We start from the raw sequence: 27,211 nt of genomic DNA, 5'->3' as shown, positions 1-27,211 counted from the left end.
GCTATAAAAAATATATTAGTTGATAATACAAGATCAAGCCTAGTCTACAAATAATTTGATGCAAACACAGCAGGAACTTTTGACAATCTAAATATGAAACAACTCTGACTGAGACTAAAGAGACACAAAGACAAAAGTGATAGCTACTGGGACAACCTTTGACCTTTTTGTACAGTTTAGTTATTTCTTTAGCCTTCCATTTAATCACCCTAAAAACGGCTGTTAAAAACACAGTATGCTAGGCTATACACGTTTATATATGCACATCCCCATAACCAGTCAGACATAACCTCTGTAACTTCTGTGACCTCTATAAACCAAACACCACCAGACAAGTGCTCTTCCTCTATCACAAATTATGAGTCATACACGCATATAGGCCTACACATTTAAGCAAACTAATTTCATTAAAAAAAAATATAATAATGGTACATGATGGGCACATTGTGGATGTCAAACAGTAGTGTAAAATTTGTGTAATTCTTTAAAAAAAAAATGTTTGCAGACACCACTTGTTTTGTTATTTTGTTCAAACATTTAAAAAAAATATATAATACTAATACATTTATAATATAAAATAATAATTGTTTTTAGTTCCTCTCTGTGGTCTGCCAATATGTCTGCTGTGAAGGAAACGTTACAGCACAGGCGGTCAAACTCTTCTCTTCTGCAACCAAGTCTGAATCCAACCAAATCTCCCCACAAATTAAACAAATGCTTCCACAGTGAAAGTGATTGACAGGTGTAGAGACTCTGACCTCAAGGTTAAATAGGCATACTGTTTATTGGAATGAAGGGCTGTGTGTATAGATGTGTATGTGAGGTGGGGTTGAGAGAATCAAGGAAGACGTGTCTTGGATGGGCTGCGTTTACAGTGGGAATCCATGCTTGCTGGAAAGGAAAATACACATGAAGTAGGAATGAGAGAGTACTGATGGAGATCACACACACAGAGAGAGAGAGAGAGAGAGAGAGAGAGAGAGAGAGAGAGAGAGAGAGAGAGAGAGAGAGAGAGAGAGAGAGAGAGAGAGAGAGGGAGGGAGGAAGAAACCAGATGGATCAAGAGACTTCAACATGATTTACAAAGTCTATCTGCTTCATCCATGTCTACAGACTTCCAATCAGGAATTTCTGCATTGAAGTTCAAGAGGGACTGGTGTTCAGAGAAGAGAGCATTATATATGTCACAACATGCAGTATTCATGCATTTCAATTACATGTACAGCGCAAATGTTCTCAGATTCATCAATGCATTATTTGTGCGCTAAGACTTAACCACCAGGCCATAAGCATAATAAACAAATAAATAAATAAAATGACTTGCTGTGCATACCTGTTTTAAAAAGTTTGGCCCACTTTCTAAGCATTTAAGTGTTTCATGTGCCATTTGACATTTATCAATAAATCCTGCATGTTGATTAGTTGGTTGATTGTTAAAATCTGTCTCGAAAAGTCACAACACACACAAGTACACAAAGACAACTCATTTTACACTTTAATTCATATAATTAAATTTGGCATCTAAACTGATTAAGGTCCTTTCTTCTCAAGTCAAACACTTTTGACCACAGTTGTATTCTTGCTTGGACTCTTTATAAATAGAGAAAAACAGTTGGTGTTTTAGAGACCATTTGAACTCATGCTGTATCCTTCAGAACAGACAAAATCAATAAATATTCTCAAGAGCACAGGAAGATATTGTGACTCATGAACTTATGAGATGGACCACACTCTGTGTGTGAGTGACAGTTGGAGAGTAATTTTTAGCAGTGATGGACAGACACGCATACAGGTGGAACACACACACAGCTGTGCCGCGACCCAGAGTAGATTATGCCCCATATAGCCTACCGGCTCACACATAGGAGAAGGTACAGAGTAAAAAAAACATCAGCATATAATGCTTATTATTAAAAAAACTAAACAAATTGTAAACTCCCATGTCCATTATGATCTTCAAGGAGCTGTGTGTACGTACGTTTATGTATTTATATGTATTTATACACAGAGTATTCTGTGTATATGTATGTGTGTGTTCTCCATATGTGCAGTGAAAGGGTCTTTTGTCCCTCCAACCTGGCCTACATTACATGCATTTTCACTCAAAGTATACATGTGTTTTTATAGGACAAAGTAGCAACATAAAACTTTACAACCATGAATATTTCATATCAAACAACACAACATGACAAGAACAAATATCATTAACATTTCACGACATACCCTCAAAACACTGACAAAATGATACAAATTTGTCCTAAAACCATTAAAAGAAGAAACGGTTATTTCCTTTCAAATTCAATCCTTGTATGATGATGCCCACAATAAATCAGCTTATTGTAGGTTTGCACTGCAAAATTAACTTATATTGTTAAATATGAAGCCAGCAAAGCAATTTGTGCTTTATAAATAAAGATGCAAAAATGAAACAGTCTGTGTACAGTTTATAATGATGAGTTAAACCCAGCATATCCAGAAATAAATAATGTATCACAGTATCAAGCATCAGTAATGAAGAAGCAGTATAAAATATCACAAATTCATTGTTGCTGAGAGTTATTTCTAAAAATGAAACCTCTTTTTCTTTACTAAATGATTAATATGGGGTTTAAGCAGCAAAATGTCATCTCTAGAATATTACGTGCTAAAGGTGGGCAAAAAAAGAGAGAGTAATGAACCATATCGAACACATCAGGAGTCCATTAGATATCCTGGGTCCCTCAGTCTACTATTTGATGAAACGCTCAAAGCTTTGAGTATTGTGACTGATGTGCTCATGTCTCCCAACTGCAAAGCAATGCTGAAACTCAGACTGTGTGATCTAGATGTTCTGAGCTCTTTGTTTTGATAGACTGTCTGAGTCGGCCACCGAGGTGCTGATGATCAATGTCGACTCTCAGAGGTCACAGAGGCAAAGGAGATTCACTCTGTCTCTTCTTAGTTAATGAGGTGTAGTGCCTTAAACAGGTCCGAGAGCAGTTCATCAAGTCTTGGGCTTAAAGGCTAAAAAAAAGAAAAGAAAAAACAAACAAAAGTATCATAGTAACATGCGGCCTATATATAAAAAATAGCGGTTCCATAAGGAGGCTTTCACCGTGATGCCACAGATTTGAATAAACTAAATATCTATTTTTTTTTATTTATTATAAAGAACCTTTTGTGCAATGGAAATGTTTCATGGTTGCCAATGTTTCATAATGCCATAAAGAACCTTTATTTTTGGTATGTAGTACATTATACATAAAATACAGTGATTAATATAGTAAACATTCAGAATTAGAAACCCAGACCCTTCAGGGTCCAGATCCAGACCAAGACTTGTTGGACAATTTCAATATACGAAGAAATACTGTAGAACAAAATGGACTTATTGCAGTGTTCATTTTCAGATACCCAGCAATAACTATTTTTTGTTGTTGATGCTGTTGTTGTTTTTTGACTATGCATGCATCTATGGTTTATGTTGGAATTGTGATCTGTGGTCACTGTTATATTGTTTTGTTGTGTTAAATAATAATAATAAAGAATTCTGTGGTATTTGCACAGCACCATTTGGAGCCACTGAAGTGTGGGAGATCTTAGAGTAAGACAGAATTATTTTAGTAAGCTAAATATAGAGATTGATGGAAAGCACAAAAGAGGGGAAAAGATGTGGTTTGTTCATCTGTGTTTGACATGGCAAGGCAAGACAGGATGCTGTGACTGACATGTCTGTGCTCTCATCAACTCATTCCTTCACAGCAGACATCTATCTCTGACCCACATCAACCCAAAATCAAAATGAAAAGAACAAGGAGACTCGAAAACAAGCTTTTTTAGTCCAAGACTTTGTACAACAGACTGTTTTCAACAAATATATTTTTATGATTGCTGTTGAAGATTTAGTACCCCCAAAAGTATTTAGACACTTTGGACACAAATATAATATTGCATCAGATCAACTATGAAGAAATTGTTGCGCTCTAAATTGACCAAAAAAAAAACACTTTTCTTCAGGTGCGTGGAGCCAAAGAAATATGGAAAACAAGCAAGAAGGTGGCTGGCCACACACTGAATTCAGTACAGACTGCAGAAGTAAAAAAAAAAAAAAAAATCTGGATTGCAGAGTGCAAATGGTGAAATAAAAACAAATTAACAGGAGTGTTTCAGCACATTTTATGCTCACTCTGCAACAAAAATTCACCCTTTTCTTGATAAATTAGCAATTAGGGGTCATCAGCTGAAATTAATTATCACAAGTACAACTCTATCACGTGGAGCTCCAAGAGAGTCTGATAATTGGCATGAATGACAAAATATTACATGTATTCATTAGCAAAAAAAAAAAAAAAGAGTATAAAAAATGCATATAAGACAGAAGGCCGCCTTTCTTTGTGATTTTTGATTTATATGCATTGTTTTTATACTTTGTTTTTGGTAAAAAGTCTAAGCTCACTATGTTTGCATTTATTTGATCAAAAAAAAAATAGTAAAACAGTTATATTGTGAATCATTGAAAGAACTGTATTTTAATTTGTTCCTTTCAGCCACCATCACTCCATTTTTCTGTCTCATGATTTTTCAAAAAACATTCTAATGCTGATTTGGGGCTGGAGACCCATTTCTTTTTTATGATCAGTGTTGAAAACAGTTGTGCTGCTTAATATTTTTGTAGAAACATGCATCCTTTTTTAGGAATCTGTGATGAACAGAAAGCTCGAAAGCATGTATTTGAATGTAATTATTTTTTTATTTCTTTCTAAAAACATTTTATTTTATTTTTTCAGTCAATATAGCTATTGTTGTATTTGTGAGTAATGTGCTTGTGATATTTTCCCTTTTTTTTAATATCACTTGGTTTTTATATTTTGTTATTTAATACAACGATATTTATATCTAAGTGTGACATAATAATATAATTTTGGGCCCTCTGTTATGTCCATAGAATATCAGACTGTTTGCAATACCTCGTATTTCCACGGTGGGACAGTAGTGTTCTTCTAGTAATTAATCAAGATGACAACGAGTCTTTCACCTCTAGGTGGCGTCATAGCGTTAGAATTTATGATCATCTGCTATTTCCCATGTCCACACAGAGAATGTGGACGTGCAGAGCAGACCTTGTTGTGTAGATAAAAGATAACAACCCTGGCTGAAGGACACTGATTCACCCCTGAGCTATCCCAAGGACAGAAAGAAAGGAAATTAGATATAGCGAGAAAGAATGAGTAAGACAGAGAGAGATGAATCTGGAGTTCTTGTGTTCCAGGGGAGAAAAACACACAAAAGTTAAACCCCTTCCCAGATATGTTGAACAAACTGAGAAGCATTTTGGAATAGAACAAGAACTATTTGTATCAAAAACAGAAGTCCTTGTATGTTTCTATTAAGACGACACACTATTTATCATCAACAACCACTCAATAGAGATTAGGACACTTTTTGTGTTATTTTAAACTCTACTTTGTATGAAAAACATACTTGTAGGCTTACTTCTTCATGGTATCCTGTAAGAACCAAATAGCATGTAGATGTACCCAAAGCCTCTTTGATTCTTAGAAACTGAAAGCTTGAAATGTAGTAAAAAATATATGCTTTCCTCTCAGTTACACTTTATAACATCACATTTTAATCTGCAATGGAATGTGACATTAAATCTCCAATCCACTGATCTCATATATAATTGATCTTATAATAATTTCAGAAAATGTTTATATTCACATGTGAGATTCAGCTTCTTCATTCTGTGTTTCTTTTGTTGTTGAGAAATTGGACATTTATAAAGCCACCAGCCAAGTGACCTAGTCTCAGAACTTCAAACAGATTCAATTATAGATCTGCATCAAACAGAAATAGAAACATACATCTTTAAATAAAACATTTCTACATTTCCAAAAGATGGCTAAATAGCTACCTCTTCTTCTTTTTGTTGATATTTCAGAGTTGTGTCTGTCTTTTTTTATTTCACCCTTAGGTATTACTAAGCTTTATATAATGTGTACAACCATGATATTTGAAACAGAAAAATAAAATAGCTACTGTTTAATAGACGTGTGATATTCATAATATGATTATTTTGTCAAAACCATACATTTTATGTCTGACTGAGATGACAAATCAGTAGATTAATGACAGTTAAAATAAAAAATATATTAGGCCTAATTGATTCCTTGAAATAAACGTTAAATTCCAAATTTTATGTATTTTGTGATGTCCTACTCAGCGTTAATCATAAAAGTTATTATATAGCCTATATAGAAATGTTAATTTGTGCACAGGTTTTAAAGTCTTTATAAAAAAGGTCATATCTGATTATTAATATACATAATAATAATAAGAGTAAGAACAATTTATTAAAAGCTATCATTATTATCATTCATAAAACAAATATTCAAATGAAAAAAACATATTAAGGCCATTTTTTACCTTTTACAATCATCGTAACCTCAGCTTTAACAATTTACTTGTACTTGTGTTTTTATTTCCCGAATAACTTTGACATTTTGTTCTGAGTATATATTTCTGTCAAACAAAAAGAAACCATTATCACTCACTCCTTATCCACAACAATGTATGGAATACCACAGAATTCCCATCTAGGGGCCGCTGTGTGGTGGGAGGAGCGGAAGTTGAGGAAGTCGTGTATTAGATCGGGGGATGAAGAGCCCGTGTTTGTTCTAACCGTGCGCCGCAATACTTCAGGAAGCGTCAATAAAACCATCCAGATAGCCAACTAAACACACAGTCCCTCGCGCGCACTTATCGGGACTGTGACACGCGCGCGGCTGGATCAGGACAGTTTTGCATTATGCATTCGGACTGCAGGCTGCTGGGATGGACGCGTCGGTAATGGTGGGCAGAGGGACCGGAGGGGCTGCGGTCTTCATCCTGATCGTCTTCATCGTACTTCTCGGTGCCAGAAGCTCGCGGGCGCAGAAGGGTACGTGATCTTCCGATGGGGATTCAAGTTTTTATGAGTTGGTAAACTTCTCATAAACTGCTTCACCACCTCTGGGTTTGGGACCGATTGTGGTTTCACAACAAACTCACTCTCGGTGTGGTGTGGTGTAAGGTAACTTACATGAAACTAGTGGTGTCTGTAAGGTTGTAGGTTCAAACCCAGGCTCGGTTCATGAATAATCACAATTGTGTGTGTTCGATCAAGACAGACACTAATCCACACCAGTAACTAAACAAGACTAGCAGGACGGAACCTGTAATACATTCAATGGGTAAACACTTCAAGTAAATAACTGAGTTTGTGATAAGTGCGCGTACATTCTTGCATTCTAACATTGTTGCTGTGCTACAGCTGGAGCAACAGAAGAACGTGATGACGCAACGCCTGACATGGGCCGCGCGCTGCCCTCGCTGCTTTCCCAAATATGAAATATGAAGCAGTGTCAAGCTACTGCATTTAACAGCAGTACGTGTTTTTTTAGTTAACAGATTTAGTCCTTCTCATGTAATCTGAAGTTAACTCAGCAAGTTTTTACCAATTAGTTTTACGTATACAAAAACAGCACTTTTGCAAAATACCCTAAATATATGCACACACTCACACAAGTTGAAGACTACAGATACACCAGTCCTCTAGTCTAGATACATATGTTTGATTCTACATGGAGCGAGTTACCCCTGCATGGATGCCACCATCTTAATATCACAAGATTTGTCATGTAGGCTATATATTTTTTTCATTATTCACCAAATCCCCCCAAAAAAGACATTAAAATGTAGTGTAGGTAATTGTCGGAGAGGCTAGCAATAGTGAGCTAACTTTGAAAGCATAAGATCCCACCCTCCCTTCATAGCGCTCTACAAAGCCAGTAAGCCACGCCTCCTTCAAAACGCATGAATGCGTACAGCAGGGAGCAAACAAAAGTGCCACGAGAGACCGCATTAAACTACCTCATGTCTCAAAGCACATAACATTACAATAATAATGAACATAAACAACTCAAAGAGCACTGACCTGTACCACCTGACTGCTGCAGATTCATTTCGCTGTTGATAAGTGTCGCCGTTGAAACCATTATTATTTCAAATCACGAGTGATGATGATGTGTGATGTCTGTGCAAGCAGGGTGCGCAGAGGTATGAAAATACATATGCTGACAGGCAGGAAAGGCATCAGCTGCATCTGAAATTGCATACTCCCCTACTACTATATAGGCTAGTAGGCAAAAAACAGTATGTGACCAAAGAAGTATGTCTGAATTCACAGTACCAATAAAAGAGTAGGCAAAAAGTACCCAGGTGACCCACTTGCCATGAGGCCACGGGAGAGGATTTTTGAATGGCAGTGAAGCAATGTAACTGATGCTAGTGGGTCACATGATAAGGGCAACATGGCGAATGTTGTTCGTCCGGATTACATTCCTACTACACACATTCGTACTGTATAGAACATACTTTTTAGGGGTTGTGAATTAATTACTTATTCAAAATACGTGCCTACTCGAGAGTATGCAATTTTTTTATTTTGGACATTGTAATGTATTAGCCATTGCATATTGTAATGATCGGACAAACATTTTTTGGTCCTACGCCTTCCACAGACGAGATATAGCCTACATAAATAGATTTAGACCACTTAGTGATTACTATCAGGATGTGAAGAGACTCAACCAGCATAACAAAAAAAAAATCTGGAACAAATCGGCTACCATGCCTTTAATATTGTTATTGTCACAAAAGCTCAACGTTCGTTAAATAAACTAAGTTTTCCTGGGCAATAACGATGAAAATGTTCAATAGCTGTTTTTCAATAAAGTTTCTTGGACTGTTTTCTGAAGCTGTCCTTATCTGAAATTGTCTTCAGTGTCACATGATCCTTCAGAAATCATTCTAATATGCTGATTTGTTGCTCAATAAGCATATTTTATTATTATCAATGTTGAAAACATTTCTGCTGCTTAATATTTTTGTAGAAACCGCGATTCTGTGATGAATAGGACGTTATAGAAAGATATCTTTTGTAACATTATAAATATTGCTGTCACTTTGATCAATTGAATGCATCCTTGCTGAATAAAAGTATTAATGAGAAATTTTCAGTGAAACGTGACAACTAGCCCCAGTTTCTCATACTGACTGTTATCTGAATTAGCTGATAGTACGTTCTGTGCATAAAACTTTGTAAATGTAAGGTTTGTGTGGGTGGAGTAAAGCTGAGGAAAACACTGTGTGTGTGTGTGTGTGTGTGTGGAGGGGGCTGTTGTTTTTGCTCCGGGGGTCTGAATATTGTCCAGCAAGGATTACGTAACAAGAGCGCAAGCTGAGTTTCATTCGGTGTGTAAACGCGTGACAGGCGGCGCAAGCAGCTGCAATGCAATGCGATCTCATCTCTCTGTCTCTCTCTTTCTCCCCTCTAGAGATTCAACAAGGAGCTCTTTTGCACAATTTCCCAGCTAAACATTTCACCAAAAGAAGTTTAAGTTTTAAGTGACAAAAAAAATCTGTTCTTATTAATTAAGACAAAATGTGGGTACTTTCTGTTTGTCAAATGGTATTCTTCAAGACTTGGAATAACATTTTAAGATGCGTGATATGCGTGTGTATATATATATATATATATATATGTATGTATGTATGAAGACTTCAGATGCAAAAGTGCCATCTGAAATTTTCTTCTAAAAAATATTATTTTTATCAAACTCGTATATTTAAGTTCAGTAATTTCACTTTAGTGACAATTAACATGTCATTTTCATTGCCAATAAAGTTAAATAACTAAACAAACATACAAGTTTGATAAAAAAATGATCATTCTAGAATTTCAGATGGCACTTAGAGGCTTTTGCATCTGAAGTCTTCATACATATATATATATATATATATATATATATGTATAATATATACATATATAAGTACCTTTGAATTTGAGCTTTGCAGGGTGCTTTATTATTTCTGGATGTTTTTCAGGGGACGGCTGTGGACACACTGTGTTGGGTGTGGGCAGTGGGAGCCTGGCGTCATTGGGGTACCCTCTGTCCTATCCCTCGCACTCCGTGTGTGAGTGGGAAATCAGCGTGAACGCTGGACACACAGTCCTTGTGCACATTGCGGATCTTGATATCGATACAAACAACTGCCAGGTCTCTTACCTGCGACTTTATAATGGCATCGGACCAGGGCGAACGGAAATTGGTGAGAAACACTTATGGACTTGATGTGCAATTGTTGTTGTTGTTTTTTCCTGGTCTTCAGTCCCATTTGTACTTCCAATACAAATGGAGAGAGAAGGTTAAAAAGTTTCTTTTCTTTTCAAAACTTTTGTGATCCACAGGCCTGCTTACACCTGGTAATAATAACATTTGTTGCCAAAAAATTGCCAGACACTGATGTTAAAGTCACTGTGAAATCAAAATGGACAATTATTATTTTTTAATGGAATACTGCAATGTTTGTTAATAATGTTTTATCTGTGCACAATACATTATATATCAAAATTAATTTGCCCTCTTATAATCTTTAAACAGAAATATGAACTCGCACCCACGAGATCGCATCATTTAACAAGCAACAATGATCTAAGCGATTCCCACTGGATAAAATCAAGTCCTGCCCAACAGTTTTTCTAGTTCAAGAAGCCGTTTTATTCTAATTACATCAGAATGTGGAAGAAAAGATGTTTGCAATTTCCTTTTCATATCAACTTTAAAAATGGGGGTAAACAGCGTCTTAGTAATGGCAACAAAAATGCCCACTAATGCACAGATTGTTGCCAAGTAAATGGAAATTGAGTATTATTCTCATTTCTCTCTCTGCAGTGAAGTTTTGTGGAGAAAGAGAATGGAGAGATGCTGTCATAGAGTCGGAGGGGCATCAGGTCACAGTTCAGTTCATGAGTGGACCTCACAACAACGGCCGTGGTCTCTTCCTCTCATACACCAGTAGTCAGCACACAGGTAACCATTCTGGAACAGATTATTTTATATATGTATTCATAGTCTTCACCTCTTTCAAAGCTTGTGTACAGACCATGTTCTAGTGGTGGAACGGTACATAAAAATGATGGTTCGGTACGTACCCCGGTTTGGTATGCTATCAGCACAGCAGCGGACCCTGTTGTTTGTTGTTGTTGTTGTTTTATGAAACAGTAGTTTACTGAACAAACTATGTCTTTCTTTAAATAAATAAAAAGTTTTGTAATTGGGGGAAGAAATTTGATGTGCATACTCTTTTAGGTGCAAAATGTGTTAGCAAAATATTTTAGAATAAGATTAGTATTATTGCCTATCTATTTCTGCAATTGTTTATTACAGTCTTCAGTGTCACATGATCCTTCAGAAATCATTCTAATATGCTGATTTGGTGCTCAGGAAACATGTCTTATTATCAATGTTGAAAAATGGTTGTGCTGCTTAATATTTTTGTGGAAACAGTGACATTTTTTTCAGGATTCTTTGATGAATAAGAAGTTTAAAAGTCACTGTTGATCAATTTTATGTGTCCTTGCTGAAGAAAAAACAAAAAAAAACCTTTTAAAGGGTACTGTACCGGTGTGTGCGCAACCTTGTGATTTGTATGAATTAGTGTTGTTGAAGTAGGCTTGGATGTCTCGGGACACACAAAAGAGCTGCTATGGAAACTTTGTGTGTGTGTTTGTCCGTCCAGATGAGAGTGAGGGACATCATGTGAAACTGATTATTTCAGGAGTATGTTTCTGACTCTCAGGGTGTTAGGGTTTTTCCTGGTTCCAGGGTGCGTCCTGAGAGCTTATGAATGACAGGCGGTTCATTTAACAGATGCGTCAATAATTTAAAGCCATTCAGGAAATGATGTAATGGCCGTTGGTTCTTATGTCATACTGTGCAAAGATGTCTCGGAGATGGAAATGCATCCAAGCAACTCAATTTTTTCCACTTTCTTACAAATGTGAAGACTTTCCTGTGCGAAAGTGGATGCCATGCTGCTAGGGTGTTGTGGGCGGTTGCCAGGTGGTTGCTTACTTGCCAACTCCTGAATTTCTGTCATATTTTTGTCCCTAGTTTTGGCTCGGGTCCCTCCTTCAATGACTTTAGGATTTTTCTTCTTTACATCAGGTGGAAATCATAAGTCAGTGCTTAGAAAGTCAAGCCAAGTCAAGATCTCAAAGTTTAATTTCTGGGATCAGTAATAGCAGTTCTAAGTAATAGCACCGTTAAATACGCTGATCGCTGAATGAAGAAAAATAGCATCCATGTCTGTAGCATAAACAGATTGATGTCTAAGTTTAGTATTTAGAGATGTCCAAAGTATACTTCAGCGTTAATCCGAATGCTTAGCGTATACATACAGCATACATAAGTTGGGTTCACGCAGTTATGAGATTTCAACTTGGAAAAAAAAAAAGTTATATTTTATAAAAGTTATATACCTTCCTTGTTATATTGTTGTTGTGTCTATTGATTACTACAATTGATTCATTTTGGTGTTAAAATTGTTGCCATAGAAACGCGTAATTTAGAGTCTGAGCAATAGTTTGCTGAGTCAGTCTCCAATAATTTGTTGTTCCGTCTCTGTTTCTTTTTTGATGTTGAAACAGTAGGCCGGGTCTATTGTGTGTTAGTACTAATTAGTCAAAAAAAACATTCAAGGTACATATGTGAGAAAAATCTCCCTGTGTGTGTACATTACATGCTAATAATGAAATTTTAGTCACATACACTGTATACATACTAGTAGTATTAGAGTAGTAGTATACATACTACTAGTATACATGTATACTAGTAGTATACATACTAGTAATACTTAAAACTTTAAAATATTATAGCTGTGCTGTGTGCGTCACACATACCCTTATGTACACGTAAAAACCGGAGCAGACATTTGGATTTTTTCAATTAGTGATGTGATTAAATTCTCAGCATGTGCTAGTTATTTTTGTAATAATATCTAATGCTACAGGAAAGTTTCAGTTTGTGATTGTTGAAACTTCAGTGTAAGCACATTTGTGAAGGTGCTCTTTACAGCATGGCACATCCTGAGCCTCCAAATCTCTGGAATCACAGCTGTGCACTCTTGTGTTTGATGTGTCTTAACAATGACATTTGCACTTTGACCTTTGGGGCTGCGTGAGGTCAGGGGTTCACACTGCCATGTGGGAGCTACACCTGTTTACCGCAGTACTGAGAGACTGTGTGTGTGTGTGTCTGTGTGTGTTTGTGTGTGCGTGAGAGATCATATTTCCCATGAGTCAGGAAAGAGACAGATGAATCCATGCTGTGGGTATGAGTAATGGGTACAATAACACCACAAAATACCTTGAACCTTAGATGCGCTCACACAGTCATACACAATTGTGGCAGGACATTTTGCACCACTCACTTTTTCTTCAGAAAAAGTAACGGATGAAAATCTAGTTGGTATTGATCCGTTCATTCAGATAGAGGCTTTTATCCACAAATATGAAACCTAATACACCAATCTGTTACACCACTTACTGAATGGCCAGTGCGCACTTAACACACACACACACACACACACACACAAATGGCTGCATATTTTCTTTGTGTGGAAGGATGACATTAATCAATAGTCACCATGGCAACCATGTAATGTGCTGTTTTATAAAATGCGTCTTTCTTTTCTCATCTTTCAGACCTCATCACCTGTCTGGAGAAAGGAGAGCACTTCAGTGAAGCGGAGTTCAGGTACCCACATTTATAGCTGTCTGTGTGTGTGTGTGTGTGTGTGTGTGCATGTTCTCGCGTATGTGTGTCTCATTTTCCCAACCTGCATTTGCAGTAAATTCTGTCCTGCTGGATGCCTGACTGATTTCGGAGAGGTTTCGGGAACCATACCACACGGATACAAAGACGTAAGTATGCCACTATTGAGTGGATGTTGGATTAAAGGGTTAGTTCAGGCAGAAATGAAAAGTCTGTCATCATTTACTCACCGTCATGTTGTTCCAAACCTGTATGACTTTCTTTCATCTGTTGAACACAAAAGAAGATATTTTGAGGAATGTTGGTACCCAAATAGTTGATGGTAGCTACAGACAATGGCTACTGTCAACTGTCTAGTTACCAACATTCTTCAAAATGTCTTCCTTTGTGCCCAACAGATGAAAGAAAGTCATACAGGTTTGGAACAACATGAGGGTGAGTAAATGATGAAATAATTTTTGGGGTGAACTATCCATAAGCGCAAAGTATACTTTTTATATACTTTTACATTTAAAGTTTAACGTGACCATGAGCATACACATGCATCCAAACGTGTAGCCTTTCAAAGTATACTCTGGTTGATAGTGTGTGCAAACACAGGTGGTCAACACATGCACACTAGTATAAGGATTCATCCTTGTCCAGTGTTTTGCTATTTCTCTCCAGAAATTAAGAGTGATAAAAATGTCTTTGTACTCTTGAGTTGTACTGTTGAGTTGTGTGTATTATCCCCTCACTTTATCGCTAATCTTTTTTTGTTGTGGTCCTGGGTGGGTTGTAGCTCTTGTTGTTCCATCTGTTTCTTTTCTCTTTTTTTTTACTACCGTGAAACAGTGGCTGGGCCACTGTTGCCAACTTGTGGGCAAACTAATTAGGAGAAATAATGTGTTACGCCTAAAGTCTACTTCAGTTTTGACGCGAACGCTAAAAAATGTGTACAGCCGAACATGCAGTCTTTAATAGCCGAACACTGCGATAGTGTGCGCTTGACACATGCACACTCTTTATCTTTGACCAGTGTCTGTGCTATTTCTATCCATTCCCGAATGACCGATACAAATGCACTTTTTTGAGTTGTCTGTATCTCTTAATTCTCCTCACACAAGCGTTTGTCAACGCGGTCGTCAATTGTTGTTGTGGTCTTGTGTAGTTTGTTCCTGTTCCATTTCTCCATCCCCTAATTAATGCAAAAATGAAGGCACACTTGCGAACTGAGCGTACAGGGTATGCGCAGTTAGAAGAATCTGTCTGTGCACATACAATACGAGTACTATGCTGATGATGAAATTCACGCCACATGCACTGTACGCATACCTAGCATACACTTAAAAACCGATGCATATTTGGGCTTCAGTCACTCTTTTTCATGCCGCTACATTGAATGAGGGTCGCAGCTTTTAAGCCTCAAAAATGAAGTAAAGGCATCTTAAAAGTGCTCCATTTGACTTATGCACAATATTCCACGTCGTCTTAAGTTGTTTAAGCCGCTATTCATTGATGATCTTATCTTCCAGTGAGCTCTCAATATAATAATCACTGCGACCAGATTGAGTCATTGAGTTCACTGAAAATATCTGACTCAGACAAACCAGACACCGCTTAGGGACACAAGAAGTGCGGGTGCTCTTGCTGCTTCATTATATGGTTTGTTTATCCTCTTTAACTGCGGTGATTTCAGTTATTGCTCTTCAAAGTAAAATATTCTCTTTGGATCCATGTTAGAAAATTTTCCATCTGAATTCTTTACATTCTTCAGCAATGTTAATAAAAGTTGTCCTTCATTCCATAAGGAATGTGTATTAATGTGGTGCAAGAGAGAAGCCATTTAGAATTTCTTTCTTCAGTGAATTGCATCGTTTTCGAAAAGGTTGGTCATTGAAAACATGGGTAGCTGCAGAAAATGGTCTTTCAGGCTCTTGAGGTTGCACAATTGCACAGATAAGCGATTCTATCATGCAATGTTTAACTATTTGTTTATACTTCAAAGCAATAGCATATTTTAAACACTTATTTAATTTAGCATTTCTGCCTGCTTTCTTATCAGGCTTCCATTGTAAGTGCATCGCCTATAAATGTTTTTACAAGTTAAGTCAAAATTGTTGTCGGTGGTAAGCAAAAGCATGCTGAAGATGCTTTCAGTTGTATTTAACAGCAGAATATTTCTAAGAGTGACCACACACTGTTTTATCTGTACATTAGGTCATTTCTGATGACCTCATCATTGCTTTTGCTTGCTTTAAACTGGGTGATTTCACATGTGAATTTGTCAGTTTGAACACAATAGGCAGTTGTCTTCTGAGAGCGTGTTTTTAAGGCTTGAACGTGGTTGAGTTCGAGGGAAAGACAGAGCGAGAAGCAGGCGTTCTTTTGAAGTTGAGTCATTGTAAATGATTCTGTGTGTCACTTGGTCTCCTAGGGGCGTGTTGGTATGCGCGTCTGAGTGTTTGGATGTATGTGCGCGTGTTTTTGTGTGTGTATGACAGCGTGTTTCTCAGGGAGATGTTAGATCAGGTTTGGCTGAATGGTTTTCTAATGCAGACCAGCTGACAACAGTCTTGTTTCTCAGCTCAGATACACCCTCAGAATTAGTGTGGGGCCCATATGACGCCTTGCGAGTGTGTGTGTGTGTGTGTGTGTGCGTGTGCGCGCCACGTTTTTTGTGGCCAGAGCAGTGTTTTATTTTGCCCAGAGGAAGTGGTGTATGTTTGCGGTGTCGTTGTGTGTGGGTGTTGAGAGTTTGCCTAGTGTGTGGGGGTGTTGAGAGTTTGTCTAGTGTTTGTGGTCTCTTATTGGTTTGGAGTCCCAACTCTGTGTGTGTATAATCAGACCTGTATTTTTTTTCCTTTTTAAACTAGCAATTTTACTATTATTCCGGTGCCGGGCAGCAAGCGGCTCTGGCCATGTACACACTGCACACTTCTGAGTGCTTTAAGTCCTCCTGCTTATGAGTTTTGGAAGTCGTGATTTCACTATGATGTGCATTCGAGTGTCACCGTGAATGTGAGTGAAACATAAAATGCGCATCTGTGGATCAGATTGTTTAAAAGTGTTTATTAGGAGTGTTTTTCTTTCTGACAGGCTTATAAAAGTGATTTAAATGCCTCAGATTCTATTGCTTTCACATGCACTGCAGATATTTCTGCCTTAACTGAAGTGTGCAGTCTTGATTATTTATTTGATTCATTGTGCATCCTTTGGACACAGACAACTTATTAAGAAAGACATGAAGCTTTTAAAGCTCTAATTCAACTAAATTGAGGGAAGGATGCACATTAGGTGTGTAAATGATACTTGCATTTTGTCCTTTATGTGCTGCCACAGCAGATGGCAAATGTGGTACATTTCCTGTCACCTCATAAGCTGCTAAATGAGTTGTATTTTCTGGTGAGCTTTATTGCTATTCTTCTTCAATAGTCCCCAAAAATGCATGCAGAATAACACTGTATAGTCAACATTCACAATTGAAATCTAATCCCAATACCAAGTGGCATCTGATATGATTCTTTAATGGACACAAACATATTTAGTTTTAGAATTCACAAATTCATGTCGACAACCCAATTTTTTTTTTAAAACAACTCTACAAAGTAGATGAATGATGAGAGCAGAAGAAAAGAAAATTGTCATCTATTATTAATCCTAATGTCATTACAAAAACTTTCTTCTGTGGAAACTTTCTTTTTTGAAAACGTCTATACAATGAAAATCAGTGGGGTCCAATCTTTTTTTTTTTTCAAACCGTTGAAACATTCTTTTAAACATCTTATTTATCTTATTTTGTGTTCCACATGCAGAACAACATGAGGGTGAGTAAATGATGACACAGTTTTAAGGTTTGGGTTGACTATCTCTTTAATGAACAAAAAGTACTTTCTACATTTCTTTCAGCTGTAGTTTACTAAGAATATTAATAATAATACAGGATAATAATATGTGTCTGGTCGCTAAGGTTAGTTTGTTGAAAAACACCTTAAATGTTACTATGGTTTTCGCAATGTCTGCAGTAACCCCGAGTCTTAAGGTTATATGAGCGACTCATTTATTCTGTACACAGCACACACTGAAAGATATTTTATGAGTTTAATGAGTTTCTTTCCCATAAATAAAAAGTTTGGGGTTGGTAAGTGTAAAATATGTTTTAAAGAAATCTCTTAAGCTCACAAAAGGCTGCATTTATTTGATCAAACAGTAATGTGAAATATTATTACAATTTAAATGAAGTTTTTCATCATCCATTACAGATGGATTAGAAATCATTCTAATATGCAAATTGTGTTGGCCAAGAAACATTATTATTGTCCACAGTTGTGCTGCTTAATATCTTAGTGGAAACTGCAATACATTTTTTTTCCCAGAAGTCTTTGATGAATGGATACGTCAAAAATACAGCATTTATTTGAAATAGGAAATCTTAACATTATAAATGTCTTTACTGTCACTTTTGATTAATTGAATGCATCCTTGCTGAATAAAAGCATTAATATCTTTCAAAACAATCATACTGACCCCAAACCTTTGAGGAGCATTGTATACACATTGTCATTCCCAAAACTTTACCATGTATGTGGCCTGTGAGAACTGTTTGTAACTCAGTCTAAACTCTGGAAGAAGTTCCTCTTATGATCCATCCATCATTCTTTATTATAGTGGCATAAATGATACCACTGCAATTCTGCCTCAAGGATGTGACCTCATCATGCCAAGTCACAGCTTGTGGGTTTTAGGTGAGTGAATCAGTGTCAGCTGTCTTAATGTCTCACCGTCTCTTTCTGCAGTCTTCTCCGCTCTGTCTGGCCGGTATTCATGCGGGTGTGGTCTCCAACACTCTGGGGGGGCAAATCAGTGTGGTCAGCAGCAAAGGCATCCCACACTACGAAAGCTCACTGGCTAACAATGTGACATCTGTGCCGTGAGTAACCCATTTGCATTCTTGCTTGCTTTCTTCATGGGAAAATCTATTTCATTTGATTATTGGGCTTGCAAGGCATTGAAGTTTTCAAATGTCTCTAAACTTTTTTCTTATTATTTCTGCAAATTAATTCTGTTGAACTGCTTAATGCAGGGGTTTTGCATTAGGAAACATTATTATGTAAATATTAAGTTTTAAGATTTTATACATATATGTGTGTGTGTATGAAAATATACAATTCATATATATTATATGTATATATATAAATCGTGTATGTGTGTGTGTGTATGTATATATATTTATATATATATATTTATATATATATATATATATATATATATATATATTTATATATATATATATATATATATATATATATATATACACACACACACACACACACACACATCATATTTGTAAAATGTATCTATTATGTTTTTGTTTTTTACAATTATGGAATTAGTCTAATTGCAAGTTTTCTAACTAGTAAAAACCATCTGTCTTTCTTGAACTTGTACTTTTGAACAAGTTGGAAAGCATTTTATGATTTTACAAGATTTTATGAAAGCTATAGTCATATATTGCTCTCTTATTTTGCAAGAGCGTATAGAAGTGAATTAATGTAAGTAGTGTCATAAACATCAAAGCAGCACATGGATCCATCTTGGCTTTATGAATCGTTTGTTGCCATAGAAACAAATACTTTGAGTCGAGGACCCGAACTGCTCTAAATTGTCATCTGGTAATTATGGTAATTCCGACATGACGTGAACACAGCATAAGTGACAGCTTAACATTTGCATACCGGATGCATTTATTTGCAACCTTCTATAGCCGTCTTCACTGCAAAAACCGTGTTAATTCTCGTTTACAAATCTAGATGCATGCTGTGTGCAAAACATCTGTGATGCAGCATTTCATTTAAAACGAATCGGAGCCCACAACCTAGACTTACTAAAGCATTTTGCTGTTTTAAAAGCACTGGTATTTCCTTCTGGAAATGCAAACCTAGTTTGATTCCTCTCGTTGGTTGAGTTTTTTTGTTATCCATCTGTGTAATAAGTTGATTGATTGGTAGACAGAATGATAGCTCTGTCTTTCTCCCTCTTACAGTGGAAATCTCTCCCCCAGCCTTTTTACTTTCAAGACTAGCGGTGAGTGAATCAGTAATATATGTATTGGATGTGCAGTACTCTCCAGAAACCAAAATAGTAAAAAAAAAAAAAAAAAAGTTTATATAACTTGATTTAATAAAGAAGTTTGTTCTTTATTCCTGCCACTTCTATAGAAATGACCTACACCTTGATGATCTAATAATAGAAACTTTCATTTTCTCTCTCTGTAAGGTTGCTATGGCACTTTGGGTTTGGAGTCAGGGGTGGTCAGCGACTCTCAGATCACAGCCTCGTCGGAGTGGGAATGGGGCGGTCACGGAAAGGAGCCCACCGTCTGGGGCCCCACAGGGGCCCGCCTCAAAACACCGGGACGCCCATGGGCAGCAGCCAACAGCGACACAAAAGAATGGATTCAAGTGGACTTGAAGAAAGAGAAAAAAATAACAGGTAGAGTTTGTGTATGAGAGAGAAAAGATCAGTGTTTTCATCTACTGTATGTCTTGATTGATCATTCAATGTACTTCTCAGGTATTATGACCACTGGCTCCACCCTCCCAGAATATCAGTTTTACATTTCGTCCTATGAGGTGTTATTTAGCCATGATGGTCGGCAATGGAAACCCTATCAAGAAGTGGAATCAGATAAAAACAAGGTATGGAGGATTTCTTTAGTACTCTGGAGGATATAGTACTGCAATACACCTAAAAATATGGGGTAAAATGATTTTTTTTAGTTTTTCTCAAGTGTCAAATTAACTAGGCTTATTATCAACATTTGACTTGTCCCATCTACCACCTTGATTTGTGTGTATGTGTATATATACGCACACACAGTATATATATATATATATAATATATATATGTATGTGTGTATTTTTGTATTCTAACTGCTGCAGAATGACATCACTGTTTGTATATTTCCAGGAAAAAGGGTTTTACATTCCTGTGGTTTAAGGACCCTGAAATTAAAGTGCACTCTGTGGTCATTAATAATGAATGTCCATCGACTGTCAGGGAGCTTAACGAGAAGCGCATTGATTAGGCGTAAATAAGATGGACCTTGGTCTGAGGCCAAATGTTCTTTGTTGCCAAGACGATGTGCCCTTGTGTCTCTGTAACAGATTTTCCAAGGCAACACCAACTATTTGCATGAAGTACGGAACAACTTTATTCCTCCAATTGAAGCACGGTTTATCAGAATATGTCCCTTCCAGTGGCACCAGAGGATTGCTCTTAAAATGGAGCTGCTGGGCTGCCAGCCGCATGCAGGTGAGACTAATCTGAGAAATCTGTCTCCGATTTGGCCAAGTAGCTGTGCTAAACATGATTGGATCTCTTTCTGTTGGTCAGCGAGGCCAAGAATCTTCCATCCTGCCCCTCCTCCCCCTCGCAGGAAAAGCACAGTGCCCCCCCTGCAGGAGAGGACGACACACACGCCCAACATCCGAAACACCACCATGCCTCCGCACTCTCACGATGGTAAAAGCATTCTTTATTAAGTAAATTAAAATACGTGCTAGTGAGCTGCCTTGCCGTATATTTAGGCAATGACATCTACTCTCTGAGGGGTCATTTGTTTAAAAATGTTAGATGCAGAGCTGTGAAATGAAAAAAGGTCATGTTTTTTAAAACTTGAACTACTTTGAACTTGAGCACCAGCTTTTTAGAACGCTGTTGAAACATGTCCATCTAGCGCATGCTTGCATAGAAAAAAACAATGGAAAAGCAGCGCAGTGAATGCAAAACGTGTTCTGAGTGAACGGCCTCAGGCAGTATTCTTAGTAAAACGGAACATCATAAATTACTGATTTAAGATGTTTTGTATAGATCGCAAACTCGCTTTTCACACAAAAAGTGCTTCTCATATGAAGTGCAATGATTTAGGTTTTGCAGTTGATTCCAGTAGTCTCATTTAGCAAGTTAAAACTCAAAGTAAACAACAAAAAAATACAAACCATGTGCGAAAATTGGGTGAAATTGTCCCTTTTTAATTAGTTGAATCAATCTATCAATACTGTTTAATACTGAATATTTGTTATCAATCCTTAAATCGATGTCATCTTGCATGAACATTTTCTAATTGTTTTCTGGGATTGCCTTATCCACAAAGGGCACATGCAGTGCTATCTAGATATTGGATAGTGATGCACACAATATATTACATTTTTCAGTATCATTTGATATTTAATTGTGCTTGCTTATTTTCCAATTTAACATTTATATTACCTTTGCCATTAACTTAGTCACTTAATATTTGATAACACTGTTAAATTTAATCTTTATCAAATCTACATTTGTATCCAATTTGTATGAATATACTATATATTTTAGAGGTTTTAGAGCTGGACACAGCACTGTTACAGCAACTTTGTTGCTATTAAATGACATTATAAATGCCTTGGACAAAAAGCAACATTGCGCTGCCTTATTTGTGGATTTGTCCAAGGCATTTGACTCTGTTGATCATAGACTATTGCTAAATAGATTAATTAACATTGGAATAGGAAACACAGCTATCAATTGGTTCAGGAATTACCTTACAGAACGAACGCAATGTGTTTCTGTAGATGGTCTTGAATCAGACTTTTTAGAGATTTCCAAGGGTGTTCCACAAGGCTCGATCTTAGCCCCTATTTTATTTTCTATATTTATAAATAATATTGGAAAGGATGTGCAAACTGCTAAACTGCATCTTTATGCAGATGATACTGTGATATACTCAGTTGCCCCTTCATTGAACCAAGCCATAAATTACCTTCAATTAGCCTTTCAACACCTTCAAGTCTCACTACATGACCTTAAGTTAGTGCTAAATACTAAGAAAACCAAATTTATGACGTTTTCAAGGGCTCGTTCCCAATCCCCAGATAATATAATTATTAATACACTAAATGGGGACTTAATTGAAAATGTTTCATCATACAAGTATTTAGGTTTTTGGCTGGACAACAAACTTTCTTTTAAAGTTCATGTGGAAAAGCTTGTAAAAAAACTGAAACTAAGACTGGGTTTTTTTTTTAGGAATAAGGCTTGTTTCAATTTGTTAGATAGAAAAAACTTGTGCAGACTACTTTTTTAAGTGTTTTGGACTATGGTGATATTGTTTATATGCATGCTGCCTCTAGTACTCTTCACTTTTTAGATTCTGTGTATCACAGTGCTCTGCGCTTTCTAACTAACTCTGGTTCCCGTACTCATCATTGTACGTTGTATGAACTGATTGGTTGGACGTCACTAAGTCTACGTAGACAATTTCATTTGTATATTTTTCTATACAAGGCCATGTTGGGTAAACTGCCGGCATATTTATGTGATCTTCTTAAGAAGAATTCCAGCAGTTTTCATCTCCGTTCCACCAGGTGGCTCTCTTACCAGGTTCCAAGGGTTTTTACTGAGCTGGGGAAGAAAGCCTTCTTTTACTTTGCGCCATGGTCTTGGAATAATTTGCAAAACTTGCTACATCTAAATGATTTAGTCCCATTAAGAGAATTTAAGACCATGTTAAAATGCCATATAACTCAAAAATGTAACTGTCATATGTGACCTGTTCCTTTTTATGTGATGCTTGTTTGGATGTTTTGATTATGTTGTATTTGTATTTAATTTGTGACTGGTGTGCCGTCTTGGCCAGGTCTCCCTCGGAAAAGAGATTCTGTCTCAAGGGACTTCCTGGTTAAATAAAGGTTAAATAAAAAAAAATATTATAATGTTATGATGCCAAAATTCACTTTGCAGCATTTAAAACTATTTATTTTGTTTTATTTTTCATTTATTTAGACACAATTGTATACAGTTGAATATTTAATATTGCATATCAGATGTAACATTTAACTGGAATAGCCTTTGTCAGGAGCATGCTTATGCTGCCTAAAAATATAATCTAGGTAGGCAGCTCACTAGGGTTTTGAACCGTTCTAACGCTAGATTAATGTGCTGTGTAAATGTTGCAGAGGTGGCGCTGGTGGCAGTGTTGGTCCCTGTATTAGTGCTGGTTCTGACAACCCCGGTGTTAGTGATGGTGTGCTCATGGCTGTGGAAGAACAGGTCAGTAAAAAAAAACTAAACGTTTAGGTATCTCAAATTATTTGGTGTCTGACTAGTAAAAAAAATCACCAGCCAAAAATTGTTTAACTTGATGTGAGTAATTCTAAAAGACTACTGGTTTCAGATAATATGTTCATCTGCATTCAAACCTACAGAAAAAGCCCAGAGGTGACTTATGAACTTCCGCACTGGGAACGCACAGGTGCGTCTGTTCTCACTTGTTTCCTCTCATGCATTTCCCCCTACATGAATTATTAAATGTGTGTAAATGTGTTTTAGTGTGGTGGAAGAGTATGAAACAGCTGTTGCCCTCTAAGCTGGATGGAGACGACTGTGTTCGTTACAGTTCCACAGCCCGAGTGGACCACCAGAGACCCCGAGTGGAGCCTGCAGGTACACATACAAACAAACTTGTAGATTTATGTTCCCCAACAAACCCTTTAACAATCTATTTTCTGCCTTTCCCATCTCTTAGAATACGCCCAACCGCTTGTCACCGGTACCATGGCCTCTCTCGGACAAAGGTCAACGTTTAAACCTGAAGAGGGCGATGCCCCCGAGTATGATGCACCTATTCCACCGGAACATTACCATGCTTACGCCGAGCCCCTTCCTGCTTCTGGCACTGAATACGCTACGCCAATCATGATCGACAGGGCAAACCACCTATCAGGAGGCACTCTACCATTCAGGGGCCGTGGTTTAGTGGCTCGGACAGACAGCAGCCAATCAGCAAGCTCAGCTTATGACACACCCAAGAGCACATCTGATCAAGCCTCACCCACAGAAGGACAGTTGTACCAAGTACCACAGAATACCCACAATGCACCGTGTCAGAAAATAGACTGAACAATCACAGAAGAGTGGACCCTTTTGGAAACCCTCGGCTGAACACTACCTTTCCTAGAAATCTGCAGATCAGAATGTGCGCAAACGTTCCGCTCCTAGCCATCTCAAATTGTACGCCGCGCAAGTCCTATCACTGAAATAACACAAAGGAATGTCAGGAGAGAGAGAACAGCAGAGATCTCGTCACACTACTGTGTTTGGTGGGTGTTTTGTGTGTTCATGCGTCTAAATGTGTGTGTACGAGTGCATATATGTGACTATGCTCTGCTATCAAACTGTGAGTCTTTAGATATCTGTGCATTTGTCTGAGAGCGGAGATGTATTCATCTCGATCGCTCATTGTAAGGCACATTTTTTCCCCCTTAGGCAAAGATATTTTCATCAAAACCGCCCTTGTGCAGAATAACAAATGATCAAATTTTCAAATTAATTGACAAACACTCTCATAACACTGTGATTCATTGTCATTTTGCACTGTTGTATTGTATTCTGCTGTTACATAGGTGCCTTCTTTGTGACATAGCAACACCATTCTGGTTTCTCTACTTCTGTTCCATAACCTAGTGAGTTAACTTGCTTTGTACTGCCTTAATAGACAGCTGCCTTAATAGTGCAGTATACCAACATATAGGGAGTAAATTAGACATTTCATCATGATATAATTTGACATTGATTCTCCTAGCTAGCAATACAATATTTACTGATACTTCATAACATGCTGCAATACATTTACAATTTTATTAGATAAAGGGGCCTGCGATCAATATTGATATTATATGCCTATTTTAGACAACCAGTTACATTTTATTTTATTAATTTACAAATGAAACTAAAATATAAACTTTTATTTAACTCTCTAAAATGTGCAAATCCTACATCCCAATTGGGACATCCACAACAAAAATACTTTTTTAAATAATATAGAAAAATAAATGATGAAAATCATCATTTGCTTATGCAAAGAGATGAGCAATGACAACAGTCAAGAAAGTATTTCAGTTTTCTGTGCTCCCAAAATGTGCAAATCCCCATTAGGGCAAAAACAATCAAATTAGGTACTGAAAAAATATATACTTTTTACTTTTAATTGCATCCAGTCAGAGGATATCAAACATGTTTGATATTTTGAGCTGATTTTAGTTTTTATTTGTCATGCAATTCCTAGCAACGAGGCATCTGCTGCTTTTTGAGTTTGTGTTCAGAATGACTCCAAGTCAATAAGTATATATTCCAGCCTTTAGATGTCATGCTTTAGATAGGTAGCATCTTGGCTGCTCACAATTTATAGTTTGATGTTAGCATGTTGTTAAGCTAACACCTCAGTACTCTATTAAGCACAAAAATAAATTGTACATGCAAATATTGATCAAAATATTCAGTTTTACTTATTTAACTAGTTTTTGTTAATACATCTCAGTATTGAAAGACGTGATTATTTTAAAATCATCAAAACATTTATCTCCACTCGTCCGCCATCTTGGATTAATTTTTTCATTGATGTCACTGCAGTAAAGCCTGCCATTTGGAGCATGACTGATGCCTTAAAATGTTGACTTGGTTGGCAGCTCACAATGGTTTTGGAACAGATTTTTGTTGATTTTGCATTATTTAGTTAAGTCTGAATTAATTAAAGACTGACAAACTTTTATTCAGCACAGAAAATGCTTTGTTTCAAAAAAATGGTACAGCAACGGTTTTGGTGCTGCATTTTCAAAATCCATGGAAAAGTCCTCTGTGCATGACTGTGCATACACATTTATGCAGATATATCTTTAGTCATGCACGTGAAAACCTGTGCCATGCAAAGATCAATTTATTCCTGCTGATGTGTCTTGTTTTAATATCCCCAAACCACTAACAGGTCAAGTTTAAGCTACCAAGCATGCACTGCTTCCACGGTTACAGTGTCCTAGTTGATCCTTTACGAAAGGTGACCCATTAGTGGTCAAAGGTTAAAGAGCAAGATACAGGATGCCGACATTCTTGCCTATAATAGGATTCACTCTGTGCCAAGTTGTCTTTTATATCTTTTTTTTTTTTTTTTGTGGTTGACTTGAAGACCAAACAACTTGATGGATAATCAGTCCAAACATATTATCCATTTGATTTAATGTTATCAGACCAAACGTTGCCTCACACTATGGATTTTGGATACCAGGATGTTGCATGTTCAAACTCAGATTTGTACACTGTTAAGTTTGTCATTTACTACAATATCTGACAAGTCATATTTCGGTACTTGCGTTAGTTTACTGGCTTAAAGCAATGAAATGTCCACAGTGGTGGCACTATGGACATGTATGTGTGTTTCAATGTATTTGTGAGTTTAAAAGTATACCAGATTCAGTCGTGTTTGTGCATGTCTGCTTATAGTTTTTGAAATCTTATCAGAGTTGTATGTAATGTGTTTCTGTGCACTGTATTCCACAAGCCTGTGTGTGTTCATGTTTGTCTCCCGTTCACTGTACATCTGTCTCTAAATGATGATTGGTACTGTAGATTGATTGTATAGAAAAACAATTACAAATTTTAAATTGAAGTTTTATTAAAAAATAAAATGTAATTACAAGAAATTATTTTTTTTAGACTGCTGAATCGCTCACTAGCCTTTTAATTTATGCAGCAGTGCTATTGCTCATATTTATTTATTTACTATA

The 27,211-nt window shown here is 36.9% G+C and overlaps 1 protein-coding gene across 1 annotated transcript; it reads left to right on the top strand.

Moving 5' to 3' along the window:
- The first annotated feature begins 6,529 nt into the window (after nt 1-6,529).
- Nucleotides 6,530-27,123, top strand: dcbld2 (discoidin, CUB and LCCL domain containing 2). Its single transcript, XM_079619920.1, has 15 exons — nt 6,530-6,919; nt 9,907-10,131; nt 10,755-10,892; nt 13,568-13,619; nt 13,714-13,786; nt 18,413-18,546; nt 19,660-19,700; nt 19,893-20,108; nt 20,190-20,314; nt 20,783-20,930; nt 21,012-21,140; nt 23,612-23,705; nt 23,861-23,907; nt 23,985-24,098; nt 24,181-27,123. The coding sequence occupies exons 1-15, from the start codon at nt 6,814-6,816 to the stop codon at nt 24,552-24,554; spliced, it is 2,016 nt and encodes a 671-aa protein (XP_079476046.1). The 5' UTR covers nt 6,530-6,813; the 3' UTR covers nt 24,555-27,123.
- Nucleotides 27,124-27,211: the final 88 nt, after the last annotated feature.

The sequence above is a fragment of the Phoxinus phoxinus genome (genome assembly GCF_949152265.1).
Source record: "Phoxinus phoxinus genome assembly, chromosome: 7".
NCBI lineage: Eukaryota > Metazoa > Chordata > Actinopteri > Cypriniformes > Leuciscidae > Phoxinus > Phoxinus phoxinus.
This window is presented reverse-complemented; position numbering and strand designations above follow the sequence as displayed.

What these genes read in the sequence shown, in the direction of transcription:
- dcbld2 (XM_079619920.1), top strand. Translation starts at nt 6,814, where the DNA reads ATGGACGCGTCGGTAATGGTGGGCAGAGGGACCGGAGGGGCTGCGGTC. An exon ending in AACAATGTGACATCTGTGCC is followed by an intron (nt 18,547 to 19,659) that starts GTGAGTAACCCA and finishes TCCCTCTTACAG; the next exon opens with TGGAAATCTCTCCCCCAGCC. An exon ending in TTTTACTTTCAAGACTAGCG is followed by an intron (nt 19,701 to 19,892) that starts GTGAGTGAATCA and finishes TCTCTCTGTAAG; the next exon opens with GTTGCTATGGCACTTTGGGT.